This window comes from Neocloeon triangulifer, unplaced genomic scaffold, assembly GCF_031216515.1.
Source record: "Neocloeon triangulifer isolate White Clay Creek 2 clone unplaced genomic scaffold, ASM3121651v1 ptg000011l, whole genome shotgun sequence".
NCBI lineage: Eukaryota > Metazoa > Arthropoda > Insecta > Ephemeroptera > Baetidae > Neocloeon > Neocloeon triangulifer.
In genome coordinates, this window is record NW_026775553.1 from 2,399,869 (window position 1) to 2,426,744 (window position 26,876).

Consider the following 26,876-nt stretch of genomic DNA (forward strand, 5'->3'; position numbering starts at 1 on the left):
CGTGCGGAAAAGGGAAGGGGCCTTTTTCTCTCTCTTTCCGCGCGTATTATTTCACTTTCTCTCCGCACCAGTTTGTTTTGCGTTTTTATCAGCGCAGCAGGTTAATTAAAACAAGGAGCTTTTTCATCAACCCTTTGCTCTCTCTCTCTCAAGAAAGCCACCTCTTTCATTGACACGTACCAACAGCGCATTTTTTGACACCCCTGCGCTGCTTTGTAGTCAAAAAGAAATCCGCCCGCCGCGTGTCAAGCACAGGGATTTTGACGGGCGACGAAAATTGCTCGTATAATCATTTTATCCTTCGCAGCTTAGCTTGGCAAAAATAGCTATCAACCGACGCACCCTTTTCTGGCCTTTTTTCATATATGATGCATGGAAAAAAATGTGTGGTTGGCTAATGCTTCAAATCGCTACTTTGTTGTTGTGAAAAATCCATGTTAAAAATACTGAAGGCTAAAAGGCTGTGTTAATAGTTCCATTAATCCGCATTAATTTACGAATAAAAAATATTAACCGGTATAATCTTAAGTTATATGTGAACAAAATTTATGGTTAAGATAAATTATTTGATACGGATCTTTTTATATATTATATTTTTTTTATTTAATTTTTGCTATTATGTTCATATTTTAAAAACTTAACTTTTGTTTTCAGTTTTTGAAAGGTTGAAGTGTACAGTTTTTTGTTTGTTATCTTTTAGAGTTAATAACAATTGTAAAAATAATAATTGTTTCTTCGCATAACCATATTAATTTAATAGGTGTGCAATTGAAATTGATTCTCTGAATCCAGGTCGCGCTCGGTGCTGGTATTAATAATCTTATGCATTGTGAAGATATTTAATCTGTTGCAAATGATATTAAATGATATATCACAGAGGAAATCACTGTTCGTATCAAGATAAATGAATCATAATAACAAAGTGATTACATTTTAATCTGATTAAGAGAAGAAAAAATTCAAATATTTAACAGTATTTGAGATATTACTAAATTTAAACAACAACCAATAAGTTAAAAGGTTTTTGCTGAGGCTTATTGCATTTATTTAGACTGCCTGATACTTCTAAATACTGCTTTTTATTTTTAGTTTGTGCTCTTATTCCTGGCAAAAGCCGCAGCTGTCTTTTTGTTTGGATACCTTATTTTCGTCTCTTCCCTTCAGCTTTCTTTATAGTTCTTTTAATCAGTTGAATTATTTTTCTTTCTGATTTCTGAAAATATACAAAATTAAATAAACTGCGCATGAAATTTTAGAAATTAAGAAGTACTTTTTGGCAAAATTTTGGCTTCAATATACATCATTTGCCAATAATAAAATGACAACACGGGATTATTTCGTCGGCGGTTATATGCGTTATGTGGCAGTCAATGTATGCACGCGAAATGGGCATGCCAACTCATCCATAAGTACTCGACTCGCGGCTGCTGATGCACCATTTACGCCGGTGAGTGTCACTAATAATATCTCACTCCAGATTTGTTTTGGGCTGCACACAAACAAACAAACAAACAGCGCTGAAATCTGCACGCGTTATTTAACGCTGGCGATGTGTAATAAATGAGCGCATTATCCATACACAGAGAGCGAGCAGGACATTTTCTAAATAGCGTTGTTTATCATTCTGCCGCGTGTTTTAAGAGAGGCCGCGCCACCATATTAAACACATTTGCGATAATCATAATAATGATGACACTTCAGACTGCACTCTCTGTCTCTGTTTGGGGTGTGTATTTATGCATTTGTCTCGCGGCGCATAAAGTATTAAAACGCCAAAGCACCGTCGCGCAAATTGATTACCAGCAAAGCCGCCGCGGCTAAACACACATCAATTTTCGCCAATAAACGAATTTGCTGCGCTCTCTCGTGCCCGCTGCACGAAGATAAATTTCGGCGGGCATCAGCTCATGTGATGATTCAATCTCAAAACCAAACGACTTTAACAGCTCAATTGCACAATTATTATGTCCAGAATAGCCGTAAATTTCAATTGTTTGTAGAGAGAATATTTTTATAATTATTTTTCAGCTAGAAAAGTTATATTTTTGTCTGTTTCAGTAAAAATCTGTAAGTTAAAAAATACATTACATTTTTTACAGATCTGATATTACGATTGATTATTTATACGGGGATTTTATAAATTTTGCAGGAATATTCTTTGTAAAAATATAATTTAGAATCAAATTATTAAATTAAAAACTCATTTTGTTAGTAAATTATTGAATTTATGAGCAACTATTTCTAAAAAAAAGGGTTTTTTCTTGAGCCTTTCAAGCTATTAAGAAAATCGATGTAAAATTTATGTGCTGCATAAAAAGCCAGACATTTTACTTTTTATAAATCTCTTGGCAAGTGCGTTTTGGTGCAAAGGGCGCCATTAGAAATTGAGCGGCGCAGACAATTTCATTGAGAAGCCAGAGGGTTGTGTATGCAGGTGCGTGATTGCGTGTCATAAATTCATTCGCGGAGGTGGAGCAGCTAGCCCTGCTGGGGATATTTTGGAGTCTGGTCACGCGTCTGCCTCGCGAGATGTACCGCAAGTATTGGCGGCGGAAAATATATACATGACATCGGTGTGCATAGTAAATTTATTGATCGGTCTCGCATTATACAGGGCGCGATGCATGGTCAATGAGCTTCTTTTCTTTTCTTCGCCGGCGTCGTGTGTGCGGTGCAATAACGAAAAAACGGACGGAATGGGGGAGGCGCGGAAATGGAATCTACCCGAATTTTCTCCAACCCCTGCTTTATCTATCTCTCAATTTTTAATATTTATATACGCGCGCCGAGCCACTGTTTGGCCGCAAGAGCGTGACTCTGCACTTTTCTCCTGCGGTTTCTAAAAATTGAAAATAATATTTTCCTTGAAATGTTTTGTGGTTGTTGGGAAAAATAATGTAATAATGTTCCTTTTTTTTGAATGTATGAATTTTCAAATTAATGAAGAATGAATGAAATTCCAGCTACCAAAATTACTTAATACATAAAATATTCAATCCAAATTTGAAAATTGATCCTACTCAAAAGGATAACTTATCTATAGGGGCTCGGACGAATTTGAAATTGCAATGCCCGCGGTGGCCGCAGCAATTTTGCTGACAAATGATTCGCAGATGCATCCTGCGGCTGTGCTGCCTACTATACCTGGCCAGTGTGTGCATCCAGCATAATTATTATTACACACACACCCTAGCTGGGCGCATTCTCATTTAAGTTGGGAGCTTTCCCAATTTGCCGCCCAGTGATTTATGAATTACTGCCGCCGTATCATGGTGGCGCGAGTGCATTTCCAAACGAGAGTGCAGCACGTACACGTGTGTGCGGGGCAAAATCATTTTCCAATCACGGAACAACCCCCGTGGCATATCACCACTGATGGTCATGTAATGAATCTTTCGCTGAAAAATTGCAGTTTGCTCCCCGGCAGCATAATGCTTGTTTAGTTGGACTAATGCAATTGTCGTTGCCCCCGCCAGGAAAAATTATTCACCAGGGGTGAATCTCGAATTTCGAAATTTGTTTCCGATTGGACTGAAAATGTTTTAGTAAAAGAAAAGCCAAGTTTCGCAATATGCTAATCTGGTTGTTAAAATCCCCGCAGCTGATTGCGTTGCTTGAATAAAAAAAGGAGGGGTGGCAACTTTTCTTTCTTTTTCAGAGCCATGCAAATTATGTGAGAGTGTCAAGCAGAGTGCGAAATAAGTGAAATGCCCCGAGGTGGTACACACGAAATCAATTCAAGCGTAATGCATCATTATCTATCTATATAGGCGGCAAATTAATAATTTGTAAAATTCAAATGCATCAGCTGGAAGAATTTTTTGTTTAAACAAAAAATTTTAAACCACTCTGGAAAACTGATTTATTCAAGAAGAAGTTTATATTGGAGGAATTTGAAATGATTTTTGCCCTCTGAATATTATTGGCAAAAATATAAATTCCCTCCCAATAAAAGAGTATCAAAAAGTTTGATTGGACTCGCCTCCGGTATATATAAAATATGAAAAGTTTCTTCTCTCTCTGAGCTCTTCCTGCGAGAAGCAAAGGTTTTAGGAAATGGCAATAAAAAGACTCAAACTTGGTTGGCCGACGAAAATGTCACAGATATGGAAATTTTTTACCCCCTCGTATATTTATAAAAAAAAAGTTTCAAAAGGAGGGAAGAAATGTATCTTGTATAATAAATTACAGCTTTTATAAATTTTGTTAATAACACCCTTTGTAATTGTTACATCATATTGACGTGTATATACATGTTTTCCTATATATTTTAGCTACCTGTGTGTGTAGAAACCCTCCCATTATCGAATCACTTAAACAGGGCCTGGGGCGCAAGCGGCGGTCCATTGATATATTTTTATACCTGCGCGTTCCTTTCCCGGCGGCGTGGAAATAAAAATGCGCGAACAAAGGCGACGTATATATTTTATAATTCATCTTTGATGTGGATTTTTTACACGCGCAGAGCGGCCTGGCGGGTTCGTAATCTCGTCTCATCACTTTTATGTCAAGATTAGCTGATGTGGTTAAATCTTTTCCGTCAAAAGACAAAGTAAAAGCAGCACTCTCCGGCCTGCCAAAGAAGGCGGAGAGAGGGTGAAAAAAGCAGCAAAGCGCAGAGTTGAGCACTCCATCGCGATCTGATTGATGTTTCGCGTAATTGGAAAAAGGAAAAAGGCCAGCGCGCATCGAGAGCATAAAAACGCCAAACCTTTGCAGCCACAAAGAGAGCAAAAATCTGCATCTTTTCAGATAGGCCAGAGATAGCCTTTGAAAGGCAACAATTTCTAACTTTTAAATCAACAGTTGAAAAGAAAAATATCAAAATTTTTAGCAAATCCTTACATTTTTAGGAATAATTAAAATATTCTGGCGATTTTGTAACTTTATTTGAAATCTCATTCAATTTATTTGAAACCAAAATATATCTTGATAGTTTCAATATGAATATATTAAATAAGCGATAGATTTGGCTCTTCAAAGTTCAACCAAACGCAAACATTATCGGACCGCGTGTTTTATCTTTGTGAAATCTCTATGGCGAAAAATCGCTTCAACATGACGAGCATTCTCATAAAACAGATGCAATCGGCAGAGCAATCTATTTTTATTGAGCCCTCCCGATTGAGCATTTTTTTTTGTCTATTCAAGCCTGCATATGCGAATTCCAATCTCCCCCGAAGCAAATCTGACCGGACGAAAAATAAACGGCGGGAAATTTTTTAATTAAAATAGAGAGAGAGAGTGACCCGCCCTAGAAAAAAGAAGGGTCTGCCGCTTGCATGACTCATCGATGTGCAATTGATTTTGAGATTGAAAAAGCGGCGGCGAGGGGGATGAGCCGAGAGATAATATAAAAAGAGAGCTAACCCTTCTCCTTGCTTGCAGATTTTTTTTCGCAATATATGAATGTGTGCTCTATTAGCTTTTCGCATTAAAAAGGGCGGGAGCGAAAAAGTTCATGAGATGAGACGTGCAAGGGCTGAGCACGCGGTCATCAAAAGGAGCTTATCGGCCACGATGAGGAGAGCCTTTCTATTTTTCGAGGAAATCCGCAGCTTTTGGCTCGCCGAAAGCAGGCACCGCCGTCAAACAAGGCATTTTTTGGCTCTTTATTCGACCTCAGACGCAAAGGGTTGAGCCACCGCGCCGCTTAAAACCCTGCTTTGCGCGCGCGGCAAAAAATGTGCAAGATTTACGAGCTGCTTCACAGACGATTACACAATAATGAGATGAAAAATCCTCTCATTGTGGTGCATGTGTGTACGCGGTTGAATTTATTTTCTTACTAGTACTGCGAAAAGAAGAAGGAACGGTTGGGTGGTCGCTGCTCCTTTGTAGAAGGATAAAAAAAAAACATTGTTGGCGTGCCAAATGTACTGCCGGCGGCGGCCATTGGCGCGATTCTTTTCCGATTAATTAAAATTAATTTCGACACTGATAGCAGCAATTTTCGACTGAGCGAGGATCTTTTGCATTATGCATTTTCTTTATACATTCCCAGGGCGAATTTATTTCTCTATAAAGAATGGGAGAAAAATCGCAGAGTCATTTCGTTTTTACGAAGAGAGCTTGTTATTTTTAATGTTCTTTTTAATTCTCCTGCCAGGCGAATAAACACAGTGGGAGATTAAGTACAAATTAAATTTTAATTAAACAAAAAGTAGGTGTGCTGCTGCTACTTATTCTTGAGCCTGCTGTGTGGTCTTTTTTTCATAATTTTTGTTGCCTGCAGTATTTTATGATTTTTCAGTTTGTTTTGAAAACGCGAGTGCAGAAGCATAACAAGATAATTCTCACGGCTTTGAAATTATTATTTTGTCTGACGACGCCTGCGATAGCAATTTTAAAAATATGAAATGAGGAAAGATTGCTTTTTGATTGCAAGTTAATTTTTTTAAGCTGAAATTGCAAAAAAAGTGGAAGGTTATAATTTTGAATTCAATGCTTTTATATTAAGGAAAACCGCAACCTAAATGCTAAAATTTAATATCTTGAATACTTATACATTCATGTGATGATTTTATTATATTAAAATAAAAATATTCATAAAATACATATTGTTTTTACAAAAAGAAGATTTCAGATATAAATCTCCTATTAATTATAAAAAATATGATAAATAATATATAAAATCAATAAAATTAAGTTTAAAATTTAACAAAATACTATAAATCTTAACAAAATTATTCAAATTTATTAAGTGAGTTTATTTTAAGTAATCAGATTTACTACCATTTTTTTTCACCTTTATAATTTACACATTAACGAATTAGTGCAAAAAAATGAGAAAAACATTACCCTAGTGGCGGGTTGTACTCACCGGTGTGCAGTCTGGTGTGCTGCTGGACGTGGGACAGCTGCTTGAAGCGGCGGTCGCAGTAGCTGCACTTGTAGGGCTTCTCGCCGGTGTGCACCCTGATGTGCTGCACCAGCTGGTGGTTGGAGCTGAACGACTTGAGGCACTGTTGACACTGGTGCGGCTTGACCTCTGGCCTGCTGCCGGGCATCAGGGGCCCACCGCCGCCCCCGGCCGCCTGCACGGCCTCCCGGGCGTGCATCTGCATTGCCGACTTGTGCATGAAGATCTGCAGGAAAAACAGAAACGCAACCGCCAAAGTGAGAATATTTGCTCTTTAATTCTTTCCGCTGCCTGGCTAGTCCCTAACCAATTTTGCATACAAAAAATATTTGGCTCCTGCTCGAGCTTTTTTTGCACAGAGATTCTATTCCTCTCGCTAAGTATATGAAAAAATCACTTATATTTTTTACATCCCAATAGTCCCATTTTTTTTTATAAAAGGCAAGTCAAGCAATTTTTAAAAATTTGGAGGATCATGTTAATTTGATTTTGGAGGGTTTTATCTAAAGGATTTGTTTGCGTACACCAAAAAAAATAATTTTTGTAAAGACATGCAACGAAATGAAAGCAATGAAGCACAACATCCAACTTACCAAAATATATTTTCACCTGAATTTCTTTAGAAAGAAGTGTGAAAAGAATCTTTAAGTATTGAGCAGCCGCTTTTCCGATTTTAATTGCAGAGTGGGGGACGAAATGCGCTCACTCGGCCGACATAAACCGTCAGCAAACTCTGACGCAGAGAAAGAAAATCGGGAAGAATTAAAAGGGCGAAAAAACTCGCGATGTTTAAGTGGAAATCTCGCTCTCTCTCCCGTCTTTTTCTCTGGCGTTGATGGCGCAATTAAGCAAGCGGCGCATCTCCAGCGCAGAATTTTTTTAATCCCCGAAATTGGAAGAGCAAACACGAGAGAGAGGATTTTCCGCGCCGGCATTTTATTTTATTTTTTCTTCTTGATTTAAACAATGGCAAGGAAAGGAAAACACGGTCGGGCGAGCGACTTGATTGGTTCGGGGAGCGGAAAATTTCGTGCCGAAAGAAAATTACAACCAGACCGGAGAGAATATATATAAAAATTTGAATATGCACCCTATACTTTCAATTCGAAATAAGATTGCGGAAAAAATCGTTGGATTTCTCCAACAGCCGCGGCATATAACGGCGCACACACGCAACCCGTTCCAATATCCTTCATCATCTTCACCCACGCAATCTACTCGCCCGATTCATCATTATATTGAATCACACAAGAAGTGCACGTTATAAATTTACACCGCACAGCAGTGCAATCGGTGGTTTCTGTGTTGAATTAATGTAGCTGAGAATAATTAATTTTTGAAGATATATAATAGTAAAATAATAAAAAATAATTATTAAGCTGCAAATTTGCACTTTTATTAATCATTAACTTACTGTTATAACGAGAAATGTTTTAACTACATGTTAATTAAAAAAAAATTATTAATTTTTAATTACTTTTATGTTTTCAATTTTATTAAAAAATAAATTTATATTATTTATTAACATATTGTAAGTTTTAAAAATAATTTTTTTATTTGGTTACTTCATTTTAATTGAATTTAATTTTCTTATATTCAAATTTTTAATTAAATTAAATTTAACAGATTTTATCACAAATTTATAAATTTGGCTTGCCAAACTAGCTCCTACAATGTTCAGTGAAAAAAAAATTCATTGCAGTCTAGCACTTAAACGCGAGTTTGAAATTCAAATGGAATGGAATGGAATAGTACCATTGATTAATAATGAATTAGTTTGAATTCTATTTTTAATGAAAACAAGACCAGACTTAAATACTATGGAAATTAATAAAGTTATTGCTAAATTAAATACTAACAAAGAAAAATAAAATAATATCAAAATGGAATTTGAAAGAAGTTATTCGGAATTGGAAAATTTCTTATTCAGCAGTATAAATTGACCCAAAAGAAAATGTAATAATTTCACGTTTAAAGTCTGTACATATAGAGGCAATGATTTTTTTTTATATTATTGAAAGAAAATTAGTTACAGTTCTGAACACTCTTCAGAGTCGAAACAAGTCTCTGCGCCACAAAAAAACGCAGATGATGATGAATTAATATGCTTAGTCATCAGAAAAGGAGACTCTCGGAGAGGTCTTCTCCCATCTCAAAGCCATCTGCCTTGTTACTAGATAGCAACCCTTTTTTTTATTCCGCGGCTCTCTCACAATCCTGCGTTCGTTTACAAATAGGCCGCGCACATATCACAATCGCTTCTCACGAAAGACCAGTTCTTTATTATTTTTTTACACTCCACCTTCATTTAAAAATGAAAATGCGACAACCAGCCGTAAAATTGCCAACGTCAAATAAAAAGGATTTATATAAATTTTGCCGCAAATGCTGGAATTATGATCGGCGGGCGACATGCCATGGTGGGTTTTTCAGCATAATAAAAGTACAGTACGATCAGATGAAAAGTTCTCAAATAAATTCGGCGCCGTTTTTTGCAGCCGCGTTTGTGCACACACAGCAGGCCGCGTAATGGCATCATCCGCCGACACATGAAAATGCATTTGCGCACGCAATTGTATGTGCCGTGCATGGCAAACGTCTGTTACCATTCATGCCTCAATAAATCTCCCCGGGGGCGAAAACGGCACGCAAAAAATTCGCAATATATAAAGACTGCCATTATTTGTGTCTCTCGAGCGATTTTGACGCGTCTTTTCATAAGCGTGCAACTTTGTAACCGAGCGAGATACGCGACGAAAGGAAACTCATCTTTGCACTTTTTGCAAAAACAAGACGGACGATTCAAGATTCAAGAGACAGGCGCGCTGGGAAAAATTTACAGTTGTGGACTATGAAGGAGTTGGTCAACAAGAGACACGTTGTTGTCTCGACTTAAAAAGGATTTTTTGTATTTATTAACTTGTCAACAAATTAAATGTGGATACTTTTACGATGCGCATCAGATTTTTTCCTTATTAGCTTCTGATGTTTAATTGGCAAGAAGAAAATTTATAGTTAAGAAACATTAATTTCAATCTATCAGAGAAAAGCATTTGGTTAGAAGTATATATTAATAATAATAACTTGAAATATTGAATGAATAATTTGATTACTTTTTTCACTTATTTTTTGTGACAAATTAAAAAAATTTTGAGAAAATAAAATAGAAATTTTGATATAATAAAAATATTATATAAAAAAATTTTGAACAAAAACTTAATAAAAAATAAAATTTGAAATATAATCATTACTAAATTTAGTAATTTATTTTAAAACATTACTAAACATTTATTATTAATTTAAAAATTGTTAGTTTATTTCTGAGTTATAACTTGATCCTTATATTACAGTTTGAAGTTTCAGACAAACGCTCATTATTATTTCCAAAATGAGCTGATTCCGTGAGATTTGAGCTTAAGGATGAATTTTTGCCAATTCACTGAACTAACAAGAATCCAACTTTTGCTTATGACAGCAGAATAAAAGAAACCCGCAACTTTTCCTCCTCAAATAATTCAACTCCTACGCCAAAAACACTGTTCTCAAGTATATTCGCAGCAGGCTCTGTTTAATCAAAAAAATTATTCGCCACTTTTCACTTGCACGCTTTCAAGAGAGAGCGCACCTGATTGAAAAGGTGTTTTTGGCCGGTAATTTTTTGCGCACAGCCGCCGAGAGAGAGAGAGAGAGAGAGAAGAGCTATTGCCGCCGCCGAAATTGGTTGCAAAGTGGCCGCAATTGCTTTTTGCATATGCGCGCGGTTTGCAAATGAGCACAATGAGTGCTTCCACCTGTCCTCTCCTCCCGCCAAGCAGCACCTTTCCTATAAAGCCTTTCTTGCAATAAAGCAAAGTAGTACCCCACCTACACCGTGTGTGTACTGCATGCGTGCGTATATATCAAAATAAATAGCCCAGAGTAATAACGGCCGAGCAGCGAGATAGAGGCAAATTTTTTTTGCATATGCGATAATACATCGGCAGCTGCTCCGAAAACTAGTCGGACCGTCAAATTGGCGAATAATTTTTTATGTACGCGTCTCCCAGCCATTAAACCTGTTCGCGAAATTAACTTTATTATTCTATGACGGAGAAAGAAATTACCTCTCGCATATAAAAATGCTAAAAGCTGCTGTTGTCTTGAGGCAGGATGTACACACACATGTGTCTCCCCTTTAATTGTAAAACTAGGCATGCATTCTTTTTATCAGCAATAAAAACGTTTTTACGGTGCGGCCCGATGCTATGCTATATTATTCGAAATTGGATGAAAACCAGTTTTTGGCCAATTGCCTGAAAGAGTTATGTGAGAATTGCCGCCGCCTGTCAACAATACAAGTGCAACTTAATCTAATTAAAAAATTATTAAATTCAGTAGTTTTTCCTGGCCGGTGTACGCAATTAATATATATAAGAATTTAATTTTTTGTAATATCAGATTACGTCTTATTTCAATTTGTAATTCCAAGAACTGATCTTAATCGCAATAACATACACGGCGTAACCGAATCTCTTTTATATAATGTAAAGTTATTTCCTCTGGAAACTTGATTTTCAGCAATTTATCAACGGCATTAAGTACGCCAGAAATTAATTTTCTCCAAAGCAGCACATCCTGCTGCTGACGATTTTATATGCTTTTGAAGGGGGCGAGGAAAAAAAGTGAGATTTGAAAAGAAGCAGCAGCTGATGCGCTCTCAGGTATAATGATCTGGGTCACATGCCTATTAGGCCTTTCCACGGCCGATCTCGAGCTCGTCCCAAAGGTGTTTGACAAAATGAACCCATTTACCAAATGACTTATTAAGAAAGAATTAGGGGGTGCGTGCGTTCGCCCCAAATTAGCATAACACGGGATTTCACTTAAAAACGCACACTCAGGGCCAAACCGATCGATGCGTTTGGTATTTCTCTCCCTAATATATAAGAAAAGCAAAAATGCACAAATAGCGCGCCGCGATCTATTAAAGCGGGCGAAATGGGTTTGTTGCTCAAGAAGAGAGAACATAATCGATCAACAAACTCTTTCTTGCTCGCTCGTCGGGGGCCGAAAATTGAGTCATTACAAAAATTGGAAGGAAATTTGCGCTTTCATGATTGACAATCGTGACTGCTAAATTATTTAGTAGTGAGAAAATAGAGACAGAATAACTTTCTTCAACAGAAAAAAAGGTAACAAATTGCTGCAGTTATATTTTCTTTTTAAATAATTTAAAATAAAAATGTATAAACAGTAATTGAAGTTTCTTTTTAATATTGCTGAGTACCATTTTTAGTTTAAATTTTTCGTGGAATATTTGAATAAGAATCTCTTTTAAAAACAAACACGTGTGGGCTAAGCAAATATGAGAGCCGGTTGCAGAGACCATTAACGTCCGGCTGCCTTAACCCTTGCTTGCTTGCTTCGTAAAACAAAACGAAATGATCCTGCTTTTCTCCCAATCGTCCAACAACTGTCGTGTTCTACTCGCCAGCGGTGCTGCTTACTTTTATTTTCGAGCATTCAGATCACGCCGCGCATCAGAAACTACTCCTAAATTTGTGTGCCCTGTTATTACCGGCCGGAGTGACCCCGCAGCAGTCGGAGAATATTGCCCACCTGGTCTGCAGTGTGTGTCTGTTATTATTGCGCGCATTCCCATCACACATGCCCGTTTTAATCCTTTCGCTCTACACAAGCGCATGTGTATGTATAGAAAAAAAAATAATTGAATTGTTTTTTTCTGCCCGACGGACGGCGCACGACTTCCTCAAGCCGTAAATTCCAAATTAATTAATGACACCTTCCGACCGACCGACTGTTGTTTTTGTCTTCTTTTTCGGAGGAAATAAATCTGTCTGAAATAATCCAGGGTTTGTATATTTCGCGATGAGAGAAAGAAAGAGAGCTTCCTCGTCTGCCCTGCGTTTAATGGAAAATATATATAAAAAAGAGGGAGAGAAAGATTGCTACTGAGAGAAAGAGCAGTCAATCCCTTATTCCGAGGAAGAAGAAAAGCTGCTGGCCAGTTTTAATTAAAGCTGCTCGGCGCGCGCTGCTAACCTTCTTTCCATACGGCCTCCCAACCCCTATATTGCGAATCTCTCTTTCTAAACGCCAGAGTGGAAAAATGCATCTTCTCTCATCTGAATAGCGCGGCCACTTCTTTTCGCCGACCCCATTCTTCTGATCCCTACTTAATCAACGTAAAACGCATTTTTGACCAGCGCAAATTTTACGGGCAGAGGCTATTTGTTTATCAAAGACTGATTTATTCAATAGTGATTTCTGATTAAAATTATCAATAGAACAAAAATATCTAATTTGGCAGTAGAGGTTTTCTTCTTAAATTTAAGACTATCTTCATGCAATGATGAATGATTGTTTACTAAAGTTTATTATTTTATGATATTTAACATTCTCAAAGAAATTTTTTTTAAATATTGTTAACGTATAAATTGTTCAATATTTTGCTAGAAAAATAATAATAAAGAGAAAAAACATAAAATTATAAATGTAAATTGTTTTCATTTATATGATTAAATGGGTAAATTAATTGTAAATATTATAATTAAATAATTTTATTATCTGCACTTTAAAGAAATAATAAATGTTTTAACTACTAACTATATTTTTTGCAACTATTTATTGATTGCATCAAAATCTTTTTAAAGAATTCAGATATTCTCGAGACTGATAAAGATTGGCAATAAAAGGCAGACGGAATTTAATGAAATTTCTCATCCCTTTCCGTACCTGCCTGAGAGCAGGAGAGAGAAAATTTTTGCTCCTGCTGCTTCTTCATAATAATCGACTTTGAGAGGCACTAGTCTTTCCTCTTTGGCTCTTTCTTTTTTAATAAAATTTATTTTTACTCCCGGCGACGCGGGCGAAAGACGATTTCTTCTTCTGGTATTCCAATAAAACAAACAGAAGAAAAAGTAAGAATTCTCCCTTCTTCGGCGAAACTCTCTCGGATCGGAAAAAGAATGAAAGAAAGGGTTGAGGTGCCGTGAGCAAATTAGTCGGCGGGAAAAAGTTAAATAAATCATCGGGAGAAGAAAACGCGTCAAGCAGAATACATTCGGTGCAGAGAGGAAAAATTGATATTTAACAAAGGGCGCGCGCAGTGCGAGCAGAAGAAATAACAAATTATAACTTGATGCTTTGTCATCGAATATTAATCAAAAAGAGAGCAAAAGGAATAATAATCGAATCCAACCGCGAGAGAGTTATTGAAAATCTAGCTCGCGCGGGGCTTTCATTATGGGCTTTTAACACGGCAAAAGGCAATTTTTGAAATTTGATTTTTCCTCCTGGCTTGCCACGTGTGGCAGCAGGACCGAATGTGGACGAATTACACTTTGTGCAAGAAAAATTCAACACCTATGAATAAGTCAAAGTGAGCCGAGTCACGCGGGCTCCCATTCCGCCGCCGCAGCGAGACGCAGATTACACATAATAAGCGACTTTTGCCTCTCTTCTTTAATTCCGGCCGCCGGAATTGCGATCAAAAAAAGCGCAGCACCAACTTTTCTAATCTTTTGCCGGCGAAATTACACGTGAAGGGGGAACGTGTACAAATTTGCGTGCCGCTGATGACTGGAAAATATTATACTTTTGCATTTTGCTGGAAGTTTTCGTCACTCTCTGCAGAAGACAAGCGATGGGAAAACGGTTTTTTTCCGAGCTGCATGACCGGCTGTAATTTTTAATTAAATCTCACGGGTGCAATTCGGAGAGAGAGAAAAAAAATGGGACGTGCATATCGCATAATGAGGACGCCGTAAAATTTTCGAGAGTAGAAAAAAGTAGCCAAAGAGAGAGAGAGGAAGACAGCATCTCCGTTACATCACAAGGAGTAGAAGAATTTGCATATTAATCTAATCCTATTAGCAAAAAACACATCGTCTTTTTTGTTTCATCATATTTAAGAGGCTGCACGAAGCGCAAAAGGGGTGGAAAAATGAGAAGGCGTATAAAAAATTCCATTTCTGCTCTCGTCGTACATTATATTTTATATGCACGACCCACCTTTCTTTTCTTTTGAGAAGAAAAGGGGTTGCGTGGAGCGGCACATTCTTTTAACCCTTCCCGTTCAAATAAATAACTCTGGAAATAAAACACAAGAAGTGCGGATGAAAAAATTATTTTCCCTGTACACACACAATTAAAACGAATGAATGAGAAACGCGAGTGTTGCCGGTGCAGTGGTATATAAATTTATAATTTAAGGACGCGTCTTGTAAAAAAATATTACACAGGAAGAAACAGGAGAGCTGCTCCTTTTATCAGACTCTTATTTTTTTACTTTCCAAATCTGTGCTTTAAATATATGGTTGATGTTAAGACAAGGGTGGATAAATTTGTGTTGCTGAAACGATTTCTCAGTAACAACCAAAAGTGAAGTAAAAAACTTTTAATGCAATTAATTAAACTTTTAATATCATTTAAAACCATATTTTAGTTTATTTTTCATTTAAATATTTCTTTCTTTCTATAATTTGCATATTGAATGTTAAAAAATTTTAAATTATAAATTTAATATTATTAGTTTTCATTTCATTTTGTGGTTTTTGTCTAAGTAAAAATTACTTCCAAAATTTATTGTTATTGATGACCTATTTATCTGATATAATAATAATTTTATCTGCAGTATGTTGGTAAAATTTAAATATACAATCGAGATATGTGCGTTTGAATATTTAAGGTACAGAAATAATATTATAATATTTTTGTAAAACCAACAAAAATGAGATAATGATAATAAGCACGGCTTGTAACGCATTTATGTACAGTACAATCGACGGTGCAATTCAGCAAAGGTTGTGATTATCGCATGGCAATAATTTCAGATAAATTTGCGTATCAGCCAGCTGATGGCGGAAAATGGTCTGAATATTTTAGCGAAACTCGTTATGCTAAAAAAATTCCAAAGAGGCAGCCGCTCAATTAAAGAGGTCTTTGAAAGAAAGTTAATTGGACAATGCTCTCTTTTGAATTAAGAGAGTCAGAAAGAAAGAGGAGTCACCTTGCAGCAATAAATCTAAAGTGATAACTCGCGGCCTATGGTAGCACCTGCGCTGTCCTTTCTTTCTTTCTCTCTCTCCGTCCGTGCAACTTCCTCTATACACACATACGCGCAATTGACATTTGCATAATTCAACTCTGACGATGCCCACCTCCGATTAGAATGACATCAAAGTCCGCTGATAGCGAAAAAACATAAATAAAACGCGCAACGCGAATAATTATAGCCGCGAATAAAAGGGGGAAGTGAGAGTTGGGAATTGTTATAGAAAATGTAAAAAATGGTTTTCTTTCCGTGTGCGTGGCGTTTCGTTTCCTTGCACGCTGTAATGAGATCATCTTTGATAGACCGGCGTGCATTGCAAAAACAATCCATTTCTCTTGTCAAGTTGATGCGTTAATTCACCGGCAACAAAACGATTGAGTTAACAATTGAGCCGACAATGAGAAGAAAGACTTATCGCGCGCATAACTTTATGCCAGCAGAGTTTCGATCGCAATGTTTCGCAACACTACACCGCTTCCTGCATTATTTGAATAGACCTGTTTCGCAGCCTCTTGACTTTGATTATTATTATAAGTAGGTACAAGTGCAGAAAATTGTGTTTATTTTTTGCTCGCGTGCAAATTCCCACGCGTTTTTCCTCATTTTCTGCAAATAGATAATTGATTCCTCCCGCTACATGGGAGCAAAAAAACACAGCGATGATCTCATGTGGCATTCATTATTTGCCCAATCTTATTATCCGAAATGATTTGCACTATTCGGACTTCGATATAAAAATGGCGACAGTTGTTTCTGAGAAGGTGCAAATTGACCGTGTAATTGGCAAATCACGCGACTTTCCTAGAGCCGCGGCGTAATTAACCCAATGTAGAATGAAACGCGGACGGATTTCGGGCGAATCGAATTCGCGTTTTTTGCTGAGAGGGAGCGCGGGGAGGAAATAAGCAGCGCCTCCAGCCGAAGCCGCGGTCTATCCGCGACTGTTACAGGCGCCGTGTCGCCTCTTGTTATTTGCAGTGCGGCTTAAAATCTGTAGCCAGCGCCACCACCTTGCACGCCCACGAACGAACCCTTACAAGAATTGCACCAAAAACTTGCAAATTGTGTATAAAAATGAAAAAATATTGATTAGGAACGGTTAACAAATATGATTTTTTATTCAAGCTTTACTTAAATGGTCACTATGAATCATTTGAAACAAAAGTTATTAAGTGCAATTTCAAATAAATAAACGAATGGAAGTAAAAATCTTAATGTTATTTTTTCGTTTCACTCATAAAGTTATTAACTTTTCTGGTCATATTACTTAATAAAGATTTTAACGATACTTGTTTATCCTTTTTTGACACAATCAATTCTTAATCTCCAAATATTTTTCATTTTCATTATCAAATAAATTTGTATATTTTTGCTGGCTTTAAACCGATTCAAAATTTAATTAGTCAAACCATATCTTAATTCAAATTTTAATTTTGGATTTTTAATTCAAAATTTACCATCCTTATAATATTGATTTTCATATTAGTGGGTTAGTTAAAACTTTCAGACTGGCAGGGAGGAAGAGGCGAATCCTTCCGAAGGTAATTATATACAAGGAGGATTTCTTTTGATGTAATAAATCGATACATCAGCAGCATGTTTGGCGTACCGAGAGCATAAAACATGAAAACTACACTTACACAGGCGCTGCAGGGGGAGGGTCCGCGCGCAGCAATAATACAATAACGTATTACCGGGGAGGAAGTTTTAGATTTGCAGATGTGTGCGTGCAGCGCAAGTGAACACTGCTCGAAATAAAACTTCCCCACCTAATAAAAAAGCGGCCGAGCCAACATAATAATAATGGACATGAGACGAGGCGAAAGAAGAAGAAAAGTGCACGGAAGAATTATAATAATATTTTCCCTGCAATGGCTGTTGGAAATTTTTCATTATTTCAAGCCTGCATTGTTTCTTTCTGAATTATATCAGAAATGCGTTCCACCCCTTTGGCACTACTTTCATGTGGGTTCCTAATTAGATATAGTCGGTTGTGAAATGAATAAAAAATCCCATTCGTTAAAATAATGCCCTCATGATTGGTTGGCGCGCGAGAAAAAAAGCGAACGGCGGCTGCAGGGTGCATTTTTTCCCACCCTTTTAATATTCAGCGGCGTCATTAGAAAATATATTCACCAGAAGTTCTTTTTTTAGTGTTCACACTTTTGTAAATATTCATTTCTGAGTGACTTGCACTTTTGGTTACAATGTATAAAATTTAGCCACACATGCTCATGCATAGAAAATCAACGCAAAAAGTTATAGAAACAAAAAGACGTAAAAAACAACAGCAAAAACGTGAAAATAATAGAGTGTTTGATATATTTTTTCTCTGAACTTTTGAAGGGCAAAAAGGGTAAAAAAATTGAGAAAGCTTTGAATGAGCCTTTTTGCAAATTCTGGACGATACTATACACAACGGAATAGATGCCAACTCACACGTTGAAGGGTAGTCCAGCATTCCTCTAAGGTACGTTCAGAGAGTTGGTTGTTGGGCCGTGTTGCGAGCTGTATAAGCAGAATACAAGAAGAGAGAATAGTAAACCGTCACCCCTCAACATTACAAGCGATTAGGCCAAGAAAATTAAAAAAGAGAGAGATAAACCAAAAACCAAAGCTTTTATATGTATCAAAAAACAAAATCCTCTACATTCATCACGGAATATTTAAAAGTGTAAAACGCGACAAATATAAAAGGCCATTTGTTTTCCATCGGCGTATAAAATGCGAGACCATTAAACATCGACGCACAAAAACGATAAAAACCGCGTGTGTTATTCGCGGTTTAATTCTGCAACACTTGTATATGTATTGCTCTTTTTCGACGGCATTCAAACGCGCGCGACTCGCATCACAATTTTTCGCCAAAACTCTTCCATCAGCGGTACTAACACCGTTTTCACACACACAAAAATGATATATAAAAAATAATCGCGGTGCATTTGCATAGAAAAACAATAACAAAGCGCGGGTCGGAAGCGACCACGGACGCGTTCATTTGTAAAATGGAAAAATAATTATTAATTATATCATGTGGCGCCGGTACGAATATTTTATATTCAGTGCAATAAAAATTTCCAATTCGCGTGTCCGGACTTTTAATTATTTTTGCAGTGATACACATTTTGATATTGCTTTCACTTTTTCACGTGCGACTTTTTATACGCTCGTCCGCGCTAATATCAAAAAGTGTCATGCGAAATAACAAAGAGAGCAAAATAGCCGTGTGTGGCATTTAATTTCATGTTCGGCAGTTCAGGCGCACGCGTCGCTTATGCAACACGCACAGCAGCGCAGGGGATGAAACACGGCGCGGAACCTACCGGCAATCGCTCGCACTAACTCACCCCTTCTGCCACCACTGTCCATCACTCGCAACCCTTGCGACCCGTAATTTATACAGAATTTTTATACAAATTACAAAATATGGAATAATATTATTTAAAAAAAAAGAAGAAAAAATGCAAATCTTATTTTTTTGAGACAACTTTTATAACATTAATTTTTGCGTTTCAACTTTTCAGAAAATAGTAAACTTCAAGACTTGAAAAATATTAAGTATACTTTGCAATTTAATGATAAAACTTATTGTTAGTTTTTTTTTACTCTGCAGTGGTATTTCACATAAAATTGCGCCCTACAACATTTTCATGCTAAATACAAAAGTACCGAGTGCGATGTCGTGCCTCCGAGATATATTTTCAACCGCGCCCAATAAAACACACAAAAATCACCAAAATAAAAACAATGCCGAGACTAATCAAATGCATGCAAAGCATAAAATTTTCGATAACGTTCGTCGGCAGAAAAAAAAATATAATTTCTTAAATTTATCGGTCTGGGCCGAACTTGTAATAATAAATTCTATTTCTGCATAAGTGTTCGCGGTGTCGTGACTGCAGGACGAATAATTAAATAGGTGCATTGGGCATCTCTCGCGATAATATCTTTGTATGCCGAGCTAGCGTCTAATTGCGCTGCGTTAATCACGGCGCGCAAGATTAACTCTCCTTTTCCGTTCGAGGTTTGCTTTTAATTTTATTTTTAGCCTCGGCCGCGGGTTCATCAAGTGCAATTGCACATTGGCGCGAGCGAGAGCAGACCTTGGCGAATGCACCTCGTCATCTCGCGGCGCGCAATGTGTCTGCAAAGTTATTTTTAAGAGAGCGCGTGCCAACAGATTTATCGTCTTCTTCCCGTCAGCGAAAATTTCTCGAACCGCTGAAAACACATCCTTGGCCGCTTTGAAATTCGTTTTGAACCGATTGACGCGCAAAAATTGGTTTTAATTAATTTCGGAAGGCGGAAAAGATCGATGCGATTGGAGCGGCGAGACCGGTAGACGGGCGGCCGGCCCCGCGGCGGCGATCGCGCCCGCTCCCTCGGCCACAACGACCGCGCCGGTCTGCGGACTTCCCGATTCGTCTATTTTCTAGCCGAAAAACCGCGCCATTAAAATAATTATTTCAACCACACCGATTTGAATAATGAAATATAAACTGTATTCTATGTTCAAAATTATGAGCGACATTTTATCAGAAATTCTAATTTTGACACTTTTTGCAATATTAGCTGATGGAAATTTTTGGCGAATAATTTAATTTCTTTATTTTTGGCCTTGATTTAAATTTATATCGGTTTAACTTAAAAATATTTGCGTTTGAAATTAAAACAATTTTAATGTGGGAAAATTATTTGAAAGGGTCTTACCTGTAATTCGTTGACTATCTTCTCTGTGACTTTAGGGTCGGGTGCTGGCGACCTGGCCTGCCAAAAGTCTGGATTCATCTTGAAGATCCGGTTAGATACTTCGGTCATGTGTTCAGTTTTTGGTAGAACTGGCGTCGGGAAAATCGCTTGCGGTGTGGGAAGAGGAACTTGTCGCGCGCGACTTTTTGTTCGGCGGCGAAATCAACAAAAATAAACTCTCGCAGGGCAACAACAAACGATAATTGTCAAAAAAGAATAATAATTGTCATTCGACGAAATTCACTAGTTTGAGTCACTTTGGTTGTTTTCAGCAGCACATGGTGTTACAAGAAGTAGAAGGAGAAGAAGAAGAACAAGTCCTGAGTGAGATCAGACTGACGAACTTGCGGCCGCTCTTTGGTATGGGTGCCGGGTCAAAATCCGCGCCAGACTTTTGACTGACTTCTGCAACAGAGAAATGAAAAAAAAAATGCATTAATATATGCACGGACGCACACACGGAGGACAACAATCAACAACAATGGTCACCCCCCACCAGGACGGACAGATGTGTCCGCCGCGGCGTGATATGCAAATGAGCCCCGCGAGATCGCACCTTCTGGTTCGGATTCTGAAGAAAGACTGTCTTCTCAAAACTAGATCTCAAAACAGCCCTTCTCTTCTCAAGCAGTGCTACTATCTTTTTAGCCACCCCTCTCTTATAATTTTATCCCCTCTCTCGCGATTTCTTTCTGCCCCTACACTCTGTGTGTGTGTACGTATATTATTTCTCTCGCGCGCGCCCGCTCTCTCTCTCTCCTGTGCCGCGCGGCTCTCTTTCTGCGAGGTGCCTGCGCTCAACTCCACATGCTCTACCCCGAGGAAAACGGCAAGCAAGCAGCTAGCGCTCCACGACGTCTCGTGGAAGAGGAGAGAAAACCCTTTTTACTCACTTATTTCTCCGCCGCCGCCGCCGCTTCGCAAAATGTATCCCTCCCTCCGCCACTCTTTCCTTACCTCCGCCCTCCCCTGCACCAAGCTCAACCCTTTTTTTTAATTCCGCCCCGGCCAACCCTCCTCTGACTTCTTTTTTTTATTATCAACAGTCGTCTTTTCCCGGCGATTTTTATACCCGCGGAAAATGCGTTTCTTTTCTTGTTCGGGCGCGGATTTATGCAACCGGCGCGACGGCCGTGGCGAGCAGGAAGCCTTGCTTGCTTGCTTTCTTTCTTTCCAACTTTCAGTCCGCGGCCGTCACTATACTTCTTGCACGGCTGTGGGGCATGTTATTAACCGTGGTCAGGGTCGTTAAAGACAGGCCAGCCAAGACGTTGCATGCGCTGGACCACCAGGCCTCTCATCTGATATACCAACAGCTACATCCCCGACCCTCAAACTGGTTTGACCACTTGGCGCGGCGCGACCGACAAAACACATGATCACCCATGAAAGCCGCTTTTTATGCAAAACAAAACCGCGCCTGATTGAACCGAACAGTAAATAATCAATAATAAATATATCCCGTCTCAAATTTTTTCAAATAAAAACAAAATTTTAAACGATAAATTCATTTTATTTTCTTAATGAAATTTAATTATTTTAATCTTCGATTTTTTTTATTTGGAAAATTTTTGGTTATTTTTGTAAGGGGCAGTGCTCTTTCTCTCTCTCTCTCTCTCTCCGGCAGTGATAATGATGCCTTGAAGAACATGCGCACCTCGATCTTATAGTCGGGCCGCGGCGGCAAGCCGGAGAGAAGGGCGCACGCGGTAGAGGGGATAAGAGTGATCGTGGTAGGGAGTCTGCGATATCAAGACGGTCTCGAAGATGCGAGCGACCGATCCATTGATGCAGCATCATCTCGCGCGCGCGGTGTTTCGCTCGCCGTTCTCGTGATGTGTGGGTGCACACAAGTGCATACCTTCCACGATTGCGTGCCATAATTGACACCTCCGAGTGCTCGCCGAGTCGCTGCAGCTGTGAATTATGATATCGGTGCGCGCGCGCCGCTCGGTGACCGCTTCATTTGCAAATAATGCACTTGCATCAAACAAAGGAATACAAATTACAAAAAATTTATGATATTTTTAATATATACACAATTTTTATTTAAACTTTTATAATGTATATTATAATTTAAATTTTTATTTAAAATTTAAATTAATATTTTTTATTAAAACTATGCTTTTGATTAATATAATATATTTTATTTTATTTAATTCTAGAAAATTGCAAAAATTCTTGTGAGAGTCGTTTTTTTAAATTTTTTTTTATAAACTGCTAAACTATGTATTTTAGTCATGATAAATCAAAATTCATTTGATTCGGCACGTCGTTGTGTATTAATTTAATTTATTTTAATTATCTGAATGTTTGGGATGAATAAAATTGTCAAATTATATTCTATAATGCTTCCTAAATTGTTTTAAAAATTCAAATCATCAATCAAATTATTTTAATAAATTTTGTAAAATCCTTCATCAACCTTATTATTTAATTAGCTGGATACAATTTTATTTTTTTGCTTACTAATTTTACGGCACTGAATGTCGTAACATTTCAAAAATTTGCGAATTTGGGAAATTTAATATTTTTAATGCAAATCTTGATAATTTGAAGTAAATCGGATTTGATCAAGAACTTTTGGGCCGGTTTAAATATGCAAGGCTCTGGTTGTGTCGCATGCATGTGTCATTGACCTTTGCACCAAGCAGCGTCTGAGTGTGCATAGCGTCGGAGAGATAATAAGAAGACAGGATTCATAATATATTATAAATCGAGACGACGACGGACGACTCAAATTGCACGCATGTCAGACTGGCAGGCAGGCAGGCAGAAAGTGCGCTCTTGCGGTGTCCATAAAGCCGCCGCCGCCGCCGTCGAAGCCGAAGCCGCCGCGCGATTAAAAAAGTAAATCTCCTAAGGAGCGCATATATAAAGAAGAAGTCTGCCGGCTCGAACAGCGCTGCACACATATATAAAAATCGCCTGCGCTTTTTTCTTTATAAAAGAGAGGAGTCTCTCCTCGGCCATTGTAGAATCCAGTCAGGCAGGTTTTTCTAACATTGCATCTTGAACGACGCAAGTTTATTTATACGCGGCGGGGAATTTTTTATATACTTTGAGAAAGAGGAAGGAAAATATTTTCAAGGGAAGAAAGAAAGAAAGAGCTTCTTCTCTCTCTCGATTAAATTTATTAGCAAAGAGGTAGGTCGTGTTTTGTTGCCACTGCTCGGTGCTATCAGTGTATGACGACAAAGACCACCCCAAAGCACTGCATTCATTTCTTGGCTCTTTCTTTCTTTCTCTCTCACTACACAAGTTCCTTAACAAATAAATTGCAGATGTGTAGAAATAAATATAAATGACCGGCCGTCTCCGCTTATTATTATTTTCGTCTCAAGATGCATTTTGTTGGTGCTGCTACCTTGAGCAGATTTACAGTGTGCAGTGTTGTGTTCGCGAACGCCACCAATAATTCATATTTATTGCTTTACATTCTCGGAATAGAGCCTCCGCTCCGCCGTCAGTGTGTGTGTGTGTATATGTGTGCGATAATTATTTCGATCCCTGCGGGCCCGATTGTCCTTAAAACCTGATCCAGATTATAAATTAGTCGTAGGAATATGAGTCCTCCCCACAGGTACGAGATCTTAATTTATTACACAATTAAATATATCGAGTTTGCGCCCTAAATATGTCAATTTGAGAGCGCAGATTCTTGCTACAGTTTTGCAAACAAAGTTCACTCGGGTTATCGCGCAGATATCAAATTTTGTGAGGGTTTAAAGATTACAGCAAAGCAAATTATTAACAGAAATAAATTAGAAAATCCTATTTATCTTCAATTTAGTTTTAAGTAAACTTTAATTTGTTAATAATAAAAAATATCAAGTGTGTGATTTGTGTACTTCTTTTTCCAATATTTTTTAAATTTAGGTATTGAAAGTAGATTAAACAAATTAATTTTGAAATTAATTTATGATTCACAGCTGCGAGCAACAAAAACGAATTAAATTGATCAGATTTTAATATTCCACGCATGCATTTACTCACTTTTATAATTAATTCCCAACTTTTGATTGGAAATTTGCTGAAATTTATTTATGCAAATGGGAAAATACATTAAATAAAATTCGTATAACTCGTGACAGCCAATTTGTTGTGTTAAAATAATTGAAAGCATATCAATTCGATTTTTAATTAAAATCCCTCCACAGCAATAAAATAAATAAGGCAAATGTTTACCGAAGAACAGATCACCTCTCTATCGACTTTTTCACAAGCATTATAAAATATTTTAATCCATGACATCGATTAGCTTTGAATTACCGGCCGTTCTAATTAGAAAAGAGCATCTGACGGTGATGTTTTTAATCTGGAATGTGAGAGAAAGAGCGGTTGCGGGTTTGATAAGAGGTGAACAAGACTCTCTCGCGGCTGCCAACCTAATTACTTAATATCTGAGTATATTCAAATGGCACCTACACTGTTACTTGTGTGAGTCGTAATTCTCTGCGAGAGAGAAATAAAGAAAGAAAGAGAGACAGAAGAGTTCCGTGTTGAGGTAGGTCATCGGAATGCTGAGGGCAAGACGTGTTTGGCTCCAGTCAGCACATAATATGCATTAGACGCGCTTGATAGCAAATTACAGTGGTGCAATTAAAGAGTTAGCGAAGAGACCAATTAACCGCAAAGAGAGAAGAAATAAGTGCGCAGTAAAATATCAATAGGCACAAACTACATCCTGTACCATAAAAAAATCAAATTCAAAATATTTTCAAGTTAAGACATTATATCTGTGTTTGTCCTAAATAAATCAGTGGAACGTCTATTTAAAATTGATTTGCATTTATTTCAATTCAATAATTTATTTTTCTTTAAACAAGTCAGAACAAACCAATTATTGTAAAAAAATTGGTTGAGAGAAAAATAGGCACACAAATTTAAACATTAAAAATGTTTCTTTTTTCAAATTTGTAATAAATTTTTAACATTTAATTTTTTTTATAATTTACAATATTTAAAATTTCTAATTTTTTAAATTTTTATTTTTTTAAATCAAATTGAAATGTAAAAAAATATATTTGCTTAAGATATAATATTAATAGCAAATAATAGCATAAAATTAAATTTATTAATGTGTTGTATGATTCTCCTTCAGAAAGCCGATTAAATTTTATGATTGAAAAGCCAATCACAGAGTGTAGTACCAATACGAATGCAACACCGGACTAAAATTAGAATCTCTTCATGCATCTGACCATAATTATGGTACATAAAAATCAATTAAAATATCATAACCTTAAATTCCAATTCATATATTTACGGACGAGAATAATCAGCAATAAAACCCATTTATTGCATTAGAAGTCAAACTTTTATACGGTTGGCGATCAAGGATATGCATAAAAATCAGGCAGTTACCCATTTAGCTGATTATTGTCCCAAGCCACAAATAAAGCTCGGTGCTGTGTTTTGTTTTGTGCTCGCTCTGAAAATAGCTTTGAAAGCAATAACTCTCGCGCGGCATTTTGAGTCACTTTTTACACCTGTTTAATCCAGAGAGCAGCTGCCGATGGTGTAATCGCGTTGCAAGTGAGGTTTAATATTTTCCACTTCTATGATTGCACTGACGCGAAACAACGCCAATAAAAACACATAATCACTGCCGTGCCTATGGCGTTGATCGGCCAATATTTCAAAATCAGCCGCCGCCGCCGGTAATGCGACATTGTAAAACTATGCGCGATATTTCCGAGCGCACTCGCCGGCCGCGCTATTCAAATTCAATCATCCCACATGAACATTTGTTTATCCCCAATAATGCTGAAATATTGCTCGTCCCGCCAATCAATAAGGCACAAGGGCTGTAAGCGCCCAAAAACGTGCTTTTTTGACGAATTAATTTATCGCAAAGCGCTTTGCCACCGAGCGAAAAAGTTATATCACAAAAATGCTTATGAAAAAGTGAAAACACGTGTGTGTGCGTCAAATATTTTGTTTATGAATGCGATATGTGGCCGTGTATTTTTAATGATAATTACGCCGGCAAAGCTCAAAGTCCAAAATAAAAATTATGAATTTAAACTCATCAATTCCACACGGAAGAAAATGAGGAAAATTTTGAATTGAATTAATTCTGGTTATTTTGAAAACGTAATCAATTACAAGGAAAAATATCATAATAATTCCCACTAATACATGTTTTTTTTTAATATTATATTAATAAATTTTTTAGTAGCTCAAAAGTGATCTTGAAATAAGTAA

At 37.3% G+C, this 26,876-nt stretch overlaps 1 protein-coding gene across 12 annotated transcripts in view; it reads right to left on the reverse strand.

Moving 5' to 3' along the window:
* LOC132195858 (zinc finger protein 236-like) overlaps positions 1-26,876 on the reverse strand; it is a 189,228-nt gene that overhangs the window by 25,876 nt on the left and 136,476 nt on the right. For 8 of the 12 annotated variants that reach the window (XM_059618111.1, XM_059618110.1, XM_059618116.1 and 5 more), the window contains 3 exons: positions 20,628-21,071; positions 18,333-18,425; positions 6,824-7,088 (listed from right to left, as the gene is read on the reverse strand). In XM_059618111.1, coding sequence (XP_059474094.1) covers positions 6,824-7,088; positions 18,333-18,425; positions 20,628-20,735 — 466 coding nt within the window. In that variant the 5' untranslated portion in view covers positions 20,736-21,071. Of the gene's footprint in view, positions 1-6,823; positions 7,089-18,332; positions 18,426-20,627; positions 21,072-21,222; positions 21,383-26,876 lie in introns of those variants that run through there. The other 4 variants (XM_059618119.1, XM_059618115.1, XM_059618113.1 and 1 more) reach the window with 3 other exon arrangements.